The sequence below is a fragment of the Panicum virgatum genome, chromosome 2K (assembly GCF_016808335.1).
Source record: "Panicum virgatum strain AP13 chromosome 2K, P.virgatum_v5, whole genome shotgun sequence".
Taxonomy (NCBI): domain Eukaryota; kingdom Viridiplantae; phylum Streptophyta; class Magnoliopsida; order Poales; family Poaceae; genus Panicum; species Panicum virgatum.
The window spans coordinates 65,625,660-65,641,535 of record NC_053137.1 but is presented as its reverse complement, the minus strand read 5'-3'; the positions used below and the strand labels follow the sequence as shown (position 1 = coordinate 65,641,535).

Below are 15,876 nucleotides of genomic sequence, written 5' to 3'. Positions count from 1 at the left end.
GAAATTTGAGTTTTTGTGAACTAATTAATTTTTAAAGGTAGCTTTATAATATTTTATCGAATGAACATTAAAAATACGTTGCAAAAACACTAAAAAATTCATGTTTCATGATTCTAAAAAAATTATATTATTTCATGTGTTTCAAATTGTATCACCCAAAGCATATTTCCACAACCTATTGAACCAAATATGATTTAACGTAATTCTAAAACTTCTTTTTTCCCAAAGTTCATAAACATTAAATGTTTGATGAGGTCTTCGAAAAATCCATAATTTCATGTACTTATAGCTCAATTTTAATGTATACCATTATGATATAGTTTAATAGCAAAAAAAATTAAAATTAATAAGTAGGTGCGAAAAATCACCAAAATTTTGCAATAAGAAAACAAAGCTGGGTATTGCATCTAGAAAAAGTTTTGAAGTGAAAACATTATTGGACCATAATTTTGACTCGAAATATGAACAATTTCCTTTCGACACTATGGATCTTCACCGGATATACTTCGCTCAGTAAGGAGCGTATGTCAAACTTTCGCGAAACCTTCTCCGTTTTTTATCATAGCCTTTGTATAGTAAATTATGGTATCACAATCAATTTTATGATTTTTAGACTTTATATGTTATTTATAAAAATTTAAAACGATTCGCCCTCATGTTACTGGTCATGATTGGAGAAAACAAAACTCAATATTGCCTCTCATTTCATGGATACGACCTCAGATTGGACTCAATGACATGAACGTGATTTTTCGATAAATTTTAATCTATTAATGAAATCATTAGCAGTTCAGATTGGACTTAATTTAAAAAAATGTGTTTACTGAAAATAAATGACTAAATATAGCACAGAGATAAGAAAAAATACTATATGTTAACATCATGTACCAAATGTAATAAGTGTATATCTGAAAAATTTTGGATTGCCAAATCACATTTTTGAAAATTACTTTGCCGTGTGCTTGGGTAAAGACACACGGCAAAGAAAATATGCACACGGCAACACATTTGGTTTGCCGAGTGCCTTTTGGGACACACGGCAAAACCAGACATTTGTCGTGTGTATTATTTTGCCGTGTGTTTTCTTACCAAGCACACGACAAACAGGCTAATTTGTCGTGTGCGCTTTGTTTGCCGTGTGCCCGTATTCTTGCTCACGGCAAACGTGAGACACACGGCAAATTAGCGGTTTCCCGTAGTGCGATGTCCTCTCCCGGCTTTGATACTGCTTGCCCATTGTGGGTGCAAATCGTCGGAGGGAACGGCGACGGCCGGTCGGCGTGAACCGATCAGGATCAATGGAGGATCCAGCATTTATAAAAGTATCTCCAACAGATTACTTATATTCATACTTAAAATATACCCTCTCTCCATCACCAATATAAATATTTTCGTATTTTTGGTAATGGTTGCTGCATCATACTATCAAAATCTAATCACCAAAAGTAGGGTAGAAACAAAAATCCCCTTCATCTTGGTGAGAGAGAGAGGTGTGGTTTGGTGATTATACCAAAAAAAATTTAGATAATAGGGATTGAATTAGTAATTTGCTCGATTTCTCAACTCCGCTCTATGTGAGGAGTGTCAGTTCTCCGTCTCTGTTAGTGTTAAAGTACAGAGGTTATTGCGTTCTTTTTTTTAGATAAAGGAAAATTTCAGCCTCGATCCCTCACAAGTGAGAGTCTATGGCCAAAAGAACATGAAGTGCAGAACGCGGACTACTTAACACACATCTTATAACTTTAAAGAGGTTATTACGTTCTTGCCTCTACTTTAAAGCCAATTCTAGTTCTTTTAAAAAAAGCCAATTCTAGTTTTACCCTTATTTTTGGGTTGTTTGTAATTTTAATCCTACCTTTTGAATTTGAAAACCCCGCTTGCCCCTACCTCGTAGACAACATGTAAGGCAAGAGCTGGGAGAAGACGCGTTCACTCACACTCTTAGCTGAAGTTTTTAGTTTTTGGTAAAACTTAAACATTCTGTTAGCACTCCTATTTGGATAGTTTGATACTAAATTCTAACATGCGTAGAACATTAGCACTTTTTTTTGAGAGGTAGAACATTAGCACTTGAATGATGAAACATGAGAACCCGTGTTTCCTTTACATTTTTCTTGTCGGGAACGTGTGATACTTTGCCTGGGCCACAGACTGATAGCCCACAAAACGGTATTCTGGCGGGCCCTAAATGCACTGGGTCGGCCCGTCTGTTTTTGCATTTTTTTCATTTCGATATTAAAAAATAAAAAAAATTCAAAAATATATGTTGTCGCCCGTGTAATAGGCGACAGGACATATCTGTAAAATTTTTTTTTACAAATAGGTCCCTGTGCAGAAACGTTGTGATGTGGGGGGACCGGTGCCCCCTCCCCCCGCGGGCGATAGGGGGCCGGTCGCCCTCCCTGCGGGCGACACGGGGGCCGGTCGCCCCCCACAACGGCGACAGGAGCTTCGGGGGCAGCAACAGGAGCTTCAGGGGGCCTGTCGCCCCCCTCCTCCCCCCCGGGCGATAGGGAGGCCAGTCGCCCCCCACCGGGCGACCGCCTCCCCCTCCTTTATATAATCCGTGAGCCCCCTTCTCCCCTTATTTGAGTCCAAAAAATCCACCAAAAATCCAGAAAAAAAAGAGGGGGTGAGGAGAAGTGAAGCGGCGAAGTCCTGCAGGTAAGTATAATTTTTTGAGTAGTTAAATATAGAATTGTAAATTCTGAATTTCACTCCTTTATTGATATTGCAGCATAAGCCAATGGATGCCTCCAATTCTGGAGGATTTTTATGGACCGAAGAAAAATCTAGTATAGATTTAGTAGTGTCCAAAGTATTAGATTTTAAAGATTTGACATTGTTTCGAGGTATAACAACGCAAGATGTGAAGGGACACCTGCTAGAACGCCGTAAGATATACTTGAGGGTATGTGAACTTGCGAATCATCCTAATATTATCGGGTTCATACAAAGTGATTCGAAGATATGTATGCAGTCCGAGGTGTATGATATGCACATCAAGATAACTCTCATTCATGTCTAATCTTTATAGCTATTTGGAAAATATATATAGCAAACTCTCAAATTGTTGTGTAATTATATGCAAGGATTATCCCGACGATACGGAAGTGATTAACAAATCAATACCAAATTTACATAAATTGGTATGTATCTTCGGTGGAGTTATACCGCAAACTAGACAAAGGAGGTCAAGAAGATCTTCGGGTTATAGTACTTGGCGTCCGCATGAACAGAGAACCGAAGATTCGTCGAGTCATTCAGCACCACCTCCAGCACCACCTCCAGCACCTACTTCTGTTAACTGGGATGACGACCTAGATGATTTCATGCCCCCTAAACCATGGCCGCCAACATTTGATGTACCTTCCTCTGTACATGAACCTAGAACCCAAAAAGAGAGGAAGGGAAAATCGTGAGGTTCTTCAAGGCATACTACACCACCTGCTGCACCAGCATCTGTCGACCGGGATGACGACCTAGATGATTTCATGCCATGATCTATAGCATATTGTCTAGATTGTCGCTAGAAGATTCTCTGTATTGTCCATAGAAGATTATCTAAGATGTATTTACATTTAGTATTGTTAATGTTATACTACTTGTTCGTATAACTAACTGTAAATTCGGGCATTCAATGTCGGTAATTCGTACGTAATAGAAAATATGAGAGAGAATAGATGCGTAAGCATGAAAAATAATTGATAACAATAAGAAGTCAACATAGGTGCAATCTCGGTACAAATAAACATCAGAAATACAAATATCGGATACATCTAACCACCCCTACGCTGTCGGACCCTCTTCATCCTCTGCTGGGCATGGACATGGTCCTGAGAGTAGGTGTAATGATCCGGAGACCTCACGTGTCGCTCAGGACGCAAAGAGGGCTGTGGTGTCTGGTGCTGGGAGTACCCAAGTGGTGCTGATCCTAGCTGTGAAGGCCCCAAGATATCGGGATCACCTAGCTCGCTAGGTGATTTTGAAGTCAAGTTGTTGAGTTCCTCTAAGGTCACGCCAGCGTTATTTGGAACGAACGTGTCCGAGACGAACCCTGCGTAACATATAAAAGTAAACCAATATATGTTTTGTTAAAAATATAGTGAGTGTATTGAGAGATTGTTTTGTACCAGGTCGTAAGGAGGAGGAAGGTCTGACGCCCGCATCTGGATAGAATCCTACGATTGAAATTAGGATATTAGCGTATACTCCTGTCACTCGTCATAACATGTAGAAAGTAAAATATGAAACATAAACTAATCTGTGTAGGGTGGTGTGTGTGTCGGTGGTCCCATCCCTGAGTACGGTCCCCCAACTGGTGGTAGCCCTCCAAACATTCCCATCCCCTGCTGTGGAACGAACTGGGATCCTTGCTGGCCCCAATGGCCAGTATGGCCGAACGCAGAAGAGGGACCATATCCTGTTTGTGATATTAGTAAATGTATAGCATCAATTCATTTGATTGAAAAGAGGTATATACGTTACCTCCAGTACTGAAGTACTGGTGTGGCAGATCTGGCTGAAAGGTCGTCTCGTGCGTGGAAGCTGGACACTGGAACGACGACGAGGTCTGGGACGATCCGTGACTCTCTTCATACTACACACGGCTCCCCAAGTTGTGCAGTACTGAACGCAGATGGTCTCGAGTCCTCGACCATGCATCTGCCTGCTCAGTCTGGGTCATAGCGGATCCGTGACGTACCCTCGTCAGGTAACTCGTGCAGTCCGCCTCCATAATGTTGCAAAGACGAAACTGCGAACGATATAGTAAAGGGACATTTAGTGCCACATGAATTATCTTATGAATTATGTATAAGGAAACATGACGAATAAACTCACCGCGCCTGCTAGTGCCTCCACGTGGTGATGGGCATAGCCATCCCGAGGACTCGCCTCGTGTACCTGCGGGTTAGTGTCAACATAAACCATACAAGCCTGAGTTCGCGGTAAGTACTAAGGCAGGTATGCCCTAAAGGAGCTGTCTGTGTGTGGTCCTGTCGGATCGACCAAGTGCTCATCAGCATGCACCCATTCGTCCGCCCACGGCTCCATCATGGTGAGCCAAATGGCTGAGCATGGCATGCCACTTCTTGACAACATGCAAATGTTGTTGACGAAGAATTGTTAGATTCGATACGAATGTATGATCCAAGTACGTTCAGAAATACCTGTGGTCGTGGCGACTAACACGCTCCAACGCGGTGGGCACCGGAAACTCCTGGCGCTGCCCAAACTGTCTCATGACTCTCTGGGGACAATGCACCTCAACCGCGATGTCGTATACCAGGACGGCTATAGTAAGCCACATGCCTGTATTTGCGGAGCAGTGCGAAGACAGGCCTCCTGGTGCACGGGTGGCCACAGCGTCTGGGCTGTACGGCACCCAGACAACGTCCTCTGGCGTCAGCATGTCGAGCTCCTGAACAAACTCAGGATATGCGCGTCTAACCTGCGTATGCGCCCATGACCTCTGCACAACCAAAAGGTAACAGTAAGGTATGCTTAATGTATGGTGTACCAATGCATAAGAAAAGAAGAATTTTGACGAATGTACCTGACGCCAGTTCTAGAGAGTCCCCATCGTGGGTCTAGCATCCTCGAGATCGCCGTACAGAGCCTCGTGATAAGGCGCGTGGCTAACGATGGGGCGACCAACCGCTAGCCTCTCGTAGGACCAAAGCTGAAGCAGTAGTGGGCACCCCGTCAGGATAGCTTCCCCACGTGTCTTAGTACAGCTGTCGCAGAGTCCACGGTACGTGACGGCAAGTACCGCCGAACCCCAGCTGTACGGCGGTACGTCCTCGTCCGCCGGTCAACCCAATCCGGGTGTATAGAGACAATCTCCGCCGGTGGACGAGGACGTAGCACTTGGAGTGCTCTGTGCTCAACTGCTGCGAAGAAAGACCGGTGGCTCGAGTCGATAACTGGATCTAGCAACGACTCCATACCTACATTAATAAATGGAAAAAAGGTTCGATACAAGATAAGACAAAGGTTTCGTACAAAAGCCAACACATGATTACTACATAGGTACACAGAGAGTTAATACGTTCTGTTCAATACATCAAAGCTCTGTTCTCTTATTACTTAGGTACACATTTCATCAATACAGGAATACATAGCTACAGAAGGATGGATAAACAATGTTGGATCATGACACCGAGTGCCTTCCACGAGCAATTCTCGCCGATGGTGGTCTGAATGTAGGAGGTGCTCCATCTGTGGGATTTCCGGAAGGACCCACTTCAGCGTCATCGTGAAGTACATTTTGAGGACACTTTTTGTAGTTGTGACCTAAAGCTCCGCATTGGCTGCAACGCTTTTGAGCCTTGCTTGACTCCGACTCGTCCATGCCATTCCGAGTACGACGTGTCTGGCGGCGGCCTTTACCTTTCTTAGCATCTAGGTTAGGAACATAAGTCTTAGGCTCATTGTCCACAATGAAAGATCCTACTATGCCAATCCCATATATCTCATGTCCCCAGGTGCTTGTAGCTGCCTCCTTGCTAAAGTACGGTGAAACAAATATTCCTGGCTGCAACCCCGACTCTGCACAGGCCGCAATGACATGCGAGCATGGCAAATGCAATAACCTAGGCTTCATGCAGGAGCAGGAGGTACTGCCATCGAGTCTAATCAAAGTCTCTTGGACCACCCTGTGTCGACGGATGCCACGGCCTGTTCTATCCTTGCACAGAATCTCAAATCTATGCTCCATTGTACCTGTTGAGATGACGCGGTGCTGTTTGGACTTTGCTATCTTTTCTTTCATGTATTCTGTTACTCTTCTACATAACTGAATTTGAGGGTTGTTTATGTTTATGCTAGCAGCCATATACCGCTCCCTGAAATACTTCATGCATCCATACATGATGAACTCAACAATTCCCACAAGAGGGAAGGCATGACAACACCGCATGACTATATTGAAACACTCTGCATGGTTCATTTTCTGAATACCGTACCGCATTCCGTTTGTATCATAAAGGAATGACTATTTCTCCTTTGGTACACCTCGAATCCAGTGTGAAAATGGCTTCTCAATTGAAGCCCTTTCCTCTGCAGACTGACGGCTGCTGCTCCCTGCAACCCTAGCCTTCACTTGCTCTGCAGTCAACTGATCAAGCATCTGCCATAGAGCATTAAACTTCCTCTGTTGATTCTGAATGCACAACCTCTTAAACATGTTCATAATGTCCTTGTTCTTGAATTAGTCATAGAATTTTGCACCCATATGCCTAACACACCACCTGTTTCGAACATCGGGCCAAATAGGAGGCGTTGTCCCGGTTCCGCCTTGTAATTTCAGTATTGCTTGTAGCAGACCGGCGTGCCTGTCGCTAATGAGGCAAACATCTGGACGTGCAGCAACAACGTGAACCTTCACTCGTTCAAGGAACCAATACCAACTGTCTAAGTTCTCATTTTCAACAAAAGCAAATGCAATCGGAAGTATTTGTTTGTTGCAATCTATCCCGATTGCGGTGAGTATCTGACCTTTATATTTTCCAGTAAAAAATGTGCCATTAATGCATATCACCGGAACACAGTACTGAAATGCTCTTACACAAGCACCAAGGCAAAAGAAGGCTCGTTGCAGAATGCTTTGTCCCCTAATCATAGTTGGTATGAGACTTGTGTCATAAAAGCTCCCAGGATTCCTAGCTGCAACTTGGGACAACATGCGAGGCAGGTTATCGTATAATGCCTTATATGTGCCAAACCTCATCTCGAACACCTTTTGTTTAGCCCGTCATGCCTTCAAATGACTGATGGTGTATTGGTAAGTTTGCTCAATATGTCGAACAATCATTTTTGGCTCATAATTTAGGTTATCCATAATCAGCCCATACATTTGTTTTGCCACAAAGTCGGATGAAATGTTGCGATGCGATTGCTGAACTTCTGAAAACAAACATGTATGCTCTGTCACAATAGAACATTTCCAGTTCGACTTCCATTTCCCCTTGAATGCATGTACTCTCCATGGGCAACCATCGTTGACACACTTGACCTCATATTCTTTACGGCCTGACTTCACGACTCTAAATTCTCTATTCAAAGATATGGCCCATAGTTTCACAGCATCTTTAACAGCTTCAATGTTAGGATAGGTAGCACCCTGCACTACCTCATTGTTTCTGTACTCCTACTCCTGATGTCGTACATCTTCTACAATAGGCACGCCAAAATCATGCTCCTTCCACTGTTTTGGCAATAAGTACTGCTCGTCATCAGATGAGCAATCATATTCTTCCATCTCCATTGCGGCCTGGTCTTCTGCCTCCATCTCATCAACGATGCTATGTATCCGCTCTCCCTCGTCATCGAGGCCCTGTGATCTGATGTTATGGTTCACTAAGTCTTCTGACGTATGTTCGTCAACATAAATTGCCTCTCATTGTGTACTCAGAGTTGCTTCATCTTCACCATGTTGGGTTTGATGTTGTGCTTTCTCTCGAGTCGGAACCAAAAGGGTCAGAAGCCACCCACGCTCTAAAGCTGCTTCCATATACTTCCGCCAGTCATGTGTGCTGTTTATCATCATCAATTCCCATAATTCACCTTCGACCTCCCAGTTCACAGGAGCCTGGACAGTCATCACATGTGACTCTGGATCAACACGGAAACCACGCTGCAGCCACTTATATATAGAACCAAAACTCCTCTCTAGAAGTTTATCTATGCCGCTAGATGTGGACTTAAAGGCAGAAAGATCTACTCCATTTCGCCCATACAAAACATTGTAGTCACCAAAACACACTTGAAACTGCATCTTGCTCGACATATCTGTACATCACCGAATACTTATCGACTCATATTCTTTATTTCACTACATTGTCCACTAATCTGTACAAACTAAGTACGGATTTTAGTTACAACATATAAATATTCATAACTAAGTAATGACACTCAAATTCGTCGAAACCAAGATTCAATTTATGCACCGCTTCGTATAGAAAAATATATGAGGTATGCGATCCTAAAATACTTGTATTCTAATTCATAACTACTTTACAAATACGTCTTGAATAGTACTTAAATTATAATAATAAACGTGTGCAATTAGATTCAAAATCTGATTCGTCGAAACTAAGATTCAATTTATCGACCGCTCCGTATAGAAAAATATACGAGGTATGCGATCTAAAAATATTTCTACTCTAATTCATAACTACTTTAGAAATACTTCGCTAATAGTACTTAAATTATAATAATAAACATGTGCAATTAGATTCCAAATCTAATTCATCTCTAATAGTTTTTAAATTATATTTCGTAATTAAATGGTTCTAGTATAGCACTAATTAAATCATATTACTCTACAATAGCAATGGAACAATACATAAGCTAAATCGAACAAAACATAACTCAAATTTACTCACCGGAAGATGAAAATGCTGCAATCCGGCAGGGCTTCGCCGCTTCACTTCTCCTCACCCATCTCTTTTTTTTCTGGATTTTTGGTGGATTTTTTGGGCTCAAATGAGGGGAAAAGAGGGCCTCACGGCTTATATAGAGGAGGGGGAGGCGGTCGCCCGGTGGGGTGGGGGGGGGGGGCGACCGGCCTCCCTGTCCCCCGGGGGAGGGGAGGGAGGGGGGCGAAGCTCCTGTCGCCGTTGTGGGGGGCGACCGCCCCCGAAGCTCCTGTCGCCGTTGTTGGGGGCGACCGGCCCTCTGTCGCCCGAGTAGGGGCGAGAGGCCCCCGTTTTTTAAATTTTAAAAAAACAACATATATTTTTTTATTTTTTAATATAGAAATGAAAAAAACGCTCTGTTTCTCGTCTTGACCCCAACTGAAGCGTCTCTCTCTCTGGCCAGTTCGGGACCTGGAGGCTGGAGCCGTGTTCGCATCCACATCGCCGGCGAGCAGCGTGTTGCCGGAGAGGCGGAGACGTCGCGCGAGCACCCACCCACCCACACCCACCCACCATGGACGAGAAGGAGTTCCGGCGCATGCTCGAGCTCTTCCCCGTCGTCCGGTCCCGCGACTACTGTGTAAGGCCACTTCTCCTCCAGGCCCCTTCCTCTCCTCCCCCCTAACACGAGGGGCGATCGGTGTGCTGTGCTGTTCTGCTAAGGCGGATCTCGCGGGTTAAAGGGGTTTTGATTAGGGGGTGGGCCTCTCAATTCGCTGTTTTGGCTTACGTCGATTGACGGTTGCTTGGATGGTGGCGCCGGATTGGGTTGATCCCGTCGATCTCTACTCACAGTTAGCTGTTGACCTATTATGCGTTGGGCAAGTTGCAGTCTGGCTTCTGAAATCAACATGATGTTTGCAGAAATAATTGTGGGAGAGGGCCATGGAGCACGATGCCAGAGGATGTAAAGGATGATAGCACATTAGCAGCCTTTAACATAAATTCCCCTAGTACTTTTTTAGGGATGGAATATTGTGGTTAAGAGGAAAAAGAAGCGAGTTGTAGCCTCGTGCCGGAACAGGGGATTGCTCATTTTTTTCTCTAACAAAGAAATCCCCTGTAGAATGGAAAATAGTACCTTATTAAACATTTTTTACCTAAGAGTTGGAATAATTCTAAAAGCAGTTCCAAGTTTAGTTTGCTGCTCCTAGCCTTTCAAGATAAGTAGGCTAATATTAGTCTTAGATTGGGTGAAGTGGTAGCCATTCCTGTGATTGTGCTTCCCATGCCATTTAAGTACTGGCTATTATTAGCCTCATAATGTATTTGGAAAAAATATTAGTTACAAACTTTCAGGTATAGGTTGACTAGTTGTCGTCATCTCTGCATAGAGCTACATGTATGGCATGAATGTTTGTTCCTATTTGATTTGAAGCTTTGTGATTGAGAGATGATTACATGGGGGAGCGGGCATGCACATGTATCTAAATAGAAGAGTAGGCTGATCAGTATCAATAAGCACAAAAATATAAGTAAAAATATATGGAATCACAAGCACTTACAGTGGATGCCCCAGAAGTAGCTGAAATAAATATGGTTAATGCTTATTTCCTGTTTGCAGATGTTCCTGTGACGAATTGATCATGACCTGATGTAAACTTTTCTTGCCAAATGTAGGCTGAGGCTGGAACATCAAGCAGAGGCACCAGGCAGCAATCACGAGTTCAGGTGAGTTTAATTAATTATCTGGGTGCTACCTGTTATACTTGTTAACTATTGCAAATGAAGCCATTGGTTGCAGGAGGCAACGAAGGGCAATAAAAAGGATTCATCTGGTGCAGAAGGTACATGAGCTGATAGTTTGTTGCTCATCTCAACAAATTTAGACTAGAATGTTTTTTGTGAAACAAGAAATTGCCAATTTGCCATCCATATGCTGGAAGCCTATCCTCTGCCAGTATGGTGTAGAGGAAAAGGCTGCTGTTCGCCTCTTCATTCCTTTTCATTTGAATCCAGTGGGCAGTGGATATTGGTGTTCCTCCATTCCTATAAGCCTTAGAATTATAGCATAGCACTCGCATCATTGACTATCCTCTTTGGCCTCAAGTCTTCTAATCCATGATAGGCTATGAATACACAATCTTCGTCATTGGATTCGCTCCCTATTAGCAAACAATTGAGATGTTGATACTTGATGACAATGACTGCTTAGAACCCAGTTCAACTTATTTTCCACGACTCGTTCAGCAATTCAATTTGTTTTTTTTGGGTGAAGGCAGTAGATATATAATCACTATTCCAAAATGTCAAACTGATTTGCAACGACATAATCCATCAATTGCTAAAACACAATGTACTCAGGCATTGATGGAACCATAACACCATATAATTCAGCTAGAGAAAATTCCCACCATGGTGAAGAGGAAACACTGCATGCTTAATACAGTCTCTTACATATCAATTATGGAAAGGAGTCAGCAGTTAAGAACTGCTCCTCAATGCAGTCGTATCGATGAATAGAAGAAATGGAATAAAATAATATGGATATGTTCTTTCAGTGTCGATTACCGTGTGACAAATACCTTTACTCTTTGATGGCCAATCATTTTTTTTAATATGAGTTGAGGCTGTTGCTGTCCCTCGAACGAAGCGAACAGTGTATGGAGGGCAATGGCAACTAGCATTTAGTAATGGCAGAGAGACACATTCTTTTTGTGCTGCATTCCAGTAACAATTAGAGAATACATCCAATTATGTTCTGCCATGCCATAACGTGGTAATATAATTGACTAATTTTCTTTCGTGTTTTACAGATCTGTTTATGCAGAAGTTGAAGATGGCTGCTGAGAAAAAGGTACATATATTTTTCCCAGTATCAGGAAGCTAGCAACTCAATACAATTTTGAAATGTCTTAAAACATTGAGTAGTATTATGTCTTTTAGGTCTATCTATTAGGAAGAATAAATTAAGGCAGAAAAAATGGGTCCACGTGATCATAATCTATGATGTTTGGAAAACACTGAATCTTGTCGGTTCTGTTAAGTATCACCAGAATGACCCAAACTTAAAGGAAAATACCATTTCTGTCGCATTGCTGTTAACATCTCGTTAATATCTCCACTGAGACTGAGTTCAATGGAAGCCAATTGCTGCTATGCTATGCTACTCCTTTGTACCAGCCCCATAATCTTTTCTCACCACTGAAGTTGTGAATTGAGTCTTTATGCTGGTTGAGCACCAAATGGTCTGAGTGGCCAAGCGTTGAGAGAAATGTTATTTAAGGACCAGGTAGACCAGCTATTTGCACATGCTGTCAAAGGGCAATACGTTTCCATATATTATTTCATTGGTGGAAACATACTAGAAATGTGTTTACAGTAACCAATGGAGTTTAATAGTGGTTTTAATAGTTTTGTTGTCCGTGTTTGCAGATTGGAGCAACAAAGGCAGAGTTCTTCTGCAAGGCATTTGAAGAAGCTCATGAGAAACTTGTACTGACTTGCCTATCCCATTCACCAGTTTAATACCAACATCTATTCAAACACACTGAAGTCAATTTGATGGGATTGTTCCATGTGCGTGCAGGTTTACAAAGAGCTGAATCTGGATGCTGCTAAGAAGTTTCTAAGTGCGTATGAGAGCTGATGGTGGAACTATAGGCAGATGCTGCTCGAAGATCCGCAGGTGCCAATGATCCGATGCAATTGATTGGAAGTAGATGCTGTTGAGGCTTTGGTCGGCTGGCTACATTTGCAGACAGTAGATGTTACTTATTGGTTGGCTACATTTTTTTTTGGCTTGTTTTATATACTGCATTCCTACCATCCAAAGAGGCCATAGCTCAATTGTGTTTGGATTTGTCGATTAACCTTGAATTTCCCGAGTATGGGAGACTCGGTATATCAAAATCCATTCATGCTTGAGCATCGGTGCCTCCAACTTCTACATTCTGACCCGCAGAATAGACAGTATATGTCAACAATTCGTGCATTCATGAGTCAGGTGTCCCCAACTTGCCCATTCAAGTTTGAGCATGTATTGAGCAAGTACATTTGAATCAGGATACTATTCCGATACGTTTTGAGCCATCAACATGAAATTTGCTTATCGGCACTGCCTCAGCTCTTGAAACAGTAATATTGTTTTTGTTCCCTTCCCCAGACCCCGCACAGTGCGAGAAGCCTACGGCACTGGGTACGCCCTTTTTTTCCCCAAGATGATCCAAAGCACCTCTGAAAGCAAATAAAAAGTTTACTAGGACACGGTTTCCAGGGTGGAAGTTTGACTACCAATCTTTATAATTTATATTATTTCAAATAGAGAGACTTACATATCATAAGATTATTTTTCATAACAAATATATAGTTTTTTCATTTTATACACGTTTTAACTATATTATGATTACGCGAAGTGCATTTATGCACGCTGAGGATGCTTAAAAGAGGGTGAGAAATATCTCTAGAACATCTCACGGTTGCTGTATTATAGTGAAAAATTGCAATCATCGATAACCCCTGGGTTGCCCAGCTCCCGAACCATGGAATCAACGATAAAATAGCAACAGGAAAGCCTTTGACAAGCAAAGGATCCCAAAGCAAGCAAATTGTCCATCCAGTGAACATCCAACCTAAACATTGCAACCAGGGAAATGGAGCAGAACTAATTATTGACACCACTTCAGATGGTGTATATTACTCAATTGCATTGCATCTCAACAGAAACAAGCAGCATTTTTATCCAGTTCACGATGTTCACCACAAAATTCTATGACATCATCATGTAAATTTTCAAGGATTGTTTCGTAGCATCAAGTCCTAAAACATCTCTCACACTAGACTGACTAGTGATGAGCTTCCTGATTGTCTCAAATCAGTCCACGAGTGTACCCAAGATGTCATGCTCTCTGAAGAGTAGGTACCTGTAATTTTTTCAGTAGATGCATGTCAGAACACTAAACAGAAAAAAAACCTAAATGAATGTGAATAAATAGAATGTGCTGCCAGTTTCCACTAAGAGGTTAGAAAGGTGAAATATTTGTGATCTAGCTACAAAGATGTTAAACAGTAGAACATCAGCAATGTAATATGCACACGTGGTTTACAACAGAAAATTTCAAGCAACACATAGAACAAAATTACGACATTGATATAATAAAAACAACAAACATCATGATTTCATACCAAAGTTGCATCCCTTCAGCACATCAATCCATACCATTTCAGAAAACAGGTAAAACACTATTGCAACTTGCAAGATGTAAATTGTCCATGTACCGTGACAGTTCGGACATTATGGGGCTTAATTGCACAGAAGGGCAGGAAACCATTTCTACAACCACAAAAAAAAAGGATGGGGGGACAATTCACTTACTCTTTATCAGCAGCAAGCTTGACTTCAGTTCCACCATACTCAGGCAGGAGAACAGTGTCGCCTTCCTTCAGAGCAACAGGGATCAGCTTGCCTTCCCTGTCGCGCTCACCAGGGCCAACAGCCACCACTTTGGCAGCATTCAGCTGCAATCAGAGCAAAATTGTCAAGTGATGAATTGATTATACACATCAAATTGATAGCATAACTCATTATTGCAGTTGATGAACACACACCCTAATTGTGTGCTGATTTGTCAGCAGCAATGGAAAAGAACACAGCGTGAAATTGAACTAGCCATCTAGCATTTGTATATAATAAAACCATTATCTCAACAAAACACACCAGACGGCTATTCTCACACAACATTAAAAGGAAGAAAAGGATTGATTTTACACTTCAAAACATTAGCATCACTCAATAAATTGAGTTACATGGGGACAATGTGGTCAAAATCAATGGGAAAAAACAGTGCAGAACTGCAACTAGACTGATATCATGCTAATTTGAAAACTGCGAATAAAATAAAAACCAAACTTTTGTCCACATACATCAGATGTCTAGTTGTCTACTTGCACATTCAAATGGCATGCCCATTCAAATTCGTACAGCTTAGGTAACACAATTGTTAAGAATTGCAGCCTGAGCAGTCATCACTCGACCTAATCAATTCAGAACCAATTCTATCCCTCCAATTATTTGCAACCTACAAATGCCATCCAAATCACACAACCTGCGCCCGTCGTCAGTTCGGCAAGTCACAATGCGGAACACTTTGCCCAATACCATGATATAACATCCCGCACACAAAATTCACGGAAACACAATCTACTAATCTACTCCATCCAGCAGTTGCAAAGACGGGGACGGGATGCGGGATGGGCCAGGCGCGCGAGTACCAGCTTGGATGTTTCCGGGAGGAGGATGCCGCCGGCGGTCTTCTTGGGCTGCACCAGCTTCTCCACCAGCACCCGGTTCAGCGACGGGAGCAGCCTCTTCGCCATAGCCGCCTTCTCTTCTTCTTGCGCAGCAAGCAAAAAAAAAAACGCTCGAAGCTTCCACGCCCTCCTTCGCCTCACCACCAACCGCTCGGAGGGTTTAGGGTTTTATGGCCGGACGCTAGCGCAGTGGAAATTACGGGCT

The 15,876-nt window shown here is 42.5% G+C and overlaps 2 protein-coding genes across 2 annotated transcripts; one reads left to right on the top strand and one right to left on the bottom strand.

Moving 5' to 3' along the window:
• Window positions 1-9,763: 9,763 nt before the first annotated feature.
• Window positions 9,764-13,442, top strand: LOC120694663. Its single transcript, XM_039977856.1, has 6 exons — window positions 9,764-10,002; window positions 11,043-11,093; window positions 11,167-11,209; window positions 12,179-12,219; window positions 12,798-12,857; window positions 12,952-13,442. Exons 1-6 carry the CDS (start codon window positions 9,937-9,939, stop codon window positions 13,009-13,011), a joined length of 321 nt encoding a protein of 106 aa, XP_039833790.1. The 5' UTR covers window positions 9,764-9,936; the 3' UTR covers window positions 13,012-13,442.
• Window positions 13,443-14,015: 573 nt separating this feature from the next.
• On the bottom strand, window positions 14,016-15,852 carry LOC120694662 (10 kDa chaperonin, mitochondrial-like). The gene is made up of 3 exons (XM_039977855.1): window positions 15,633-15,852; window positions 14,737-14,879; window positions 14,016-14,284 (listed from the first exon to the last, which is right to left on the bottom strand). The coding sequence occupies exons 1-3, from the start codon at window positions 15,735-15,737 to the stop codon at window positions 14,236-14,238; spliced, it is 297 nt and encodes a 98-aa protein (XP_039833789.1). The 5' UTR covers window positions 15,738-15,852; the 3' UTR covers window positions 14,016-14,235.
• Window positions 15,853-15,876: the final 24 nt, after the last annotated feature.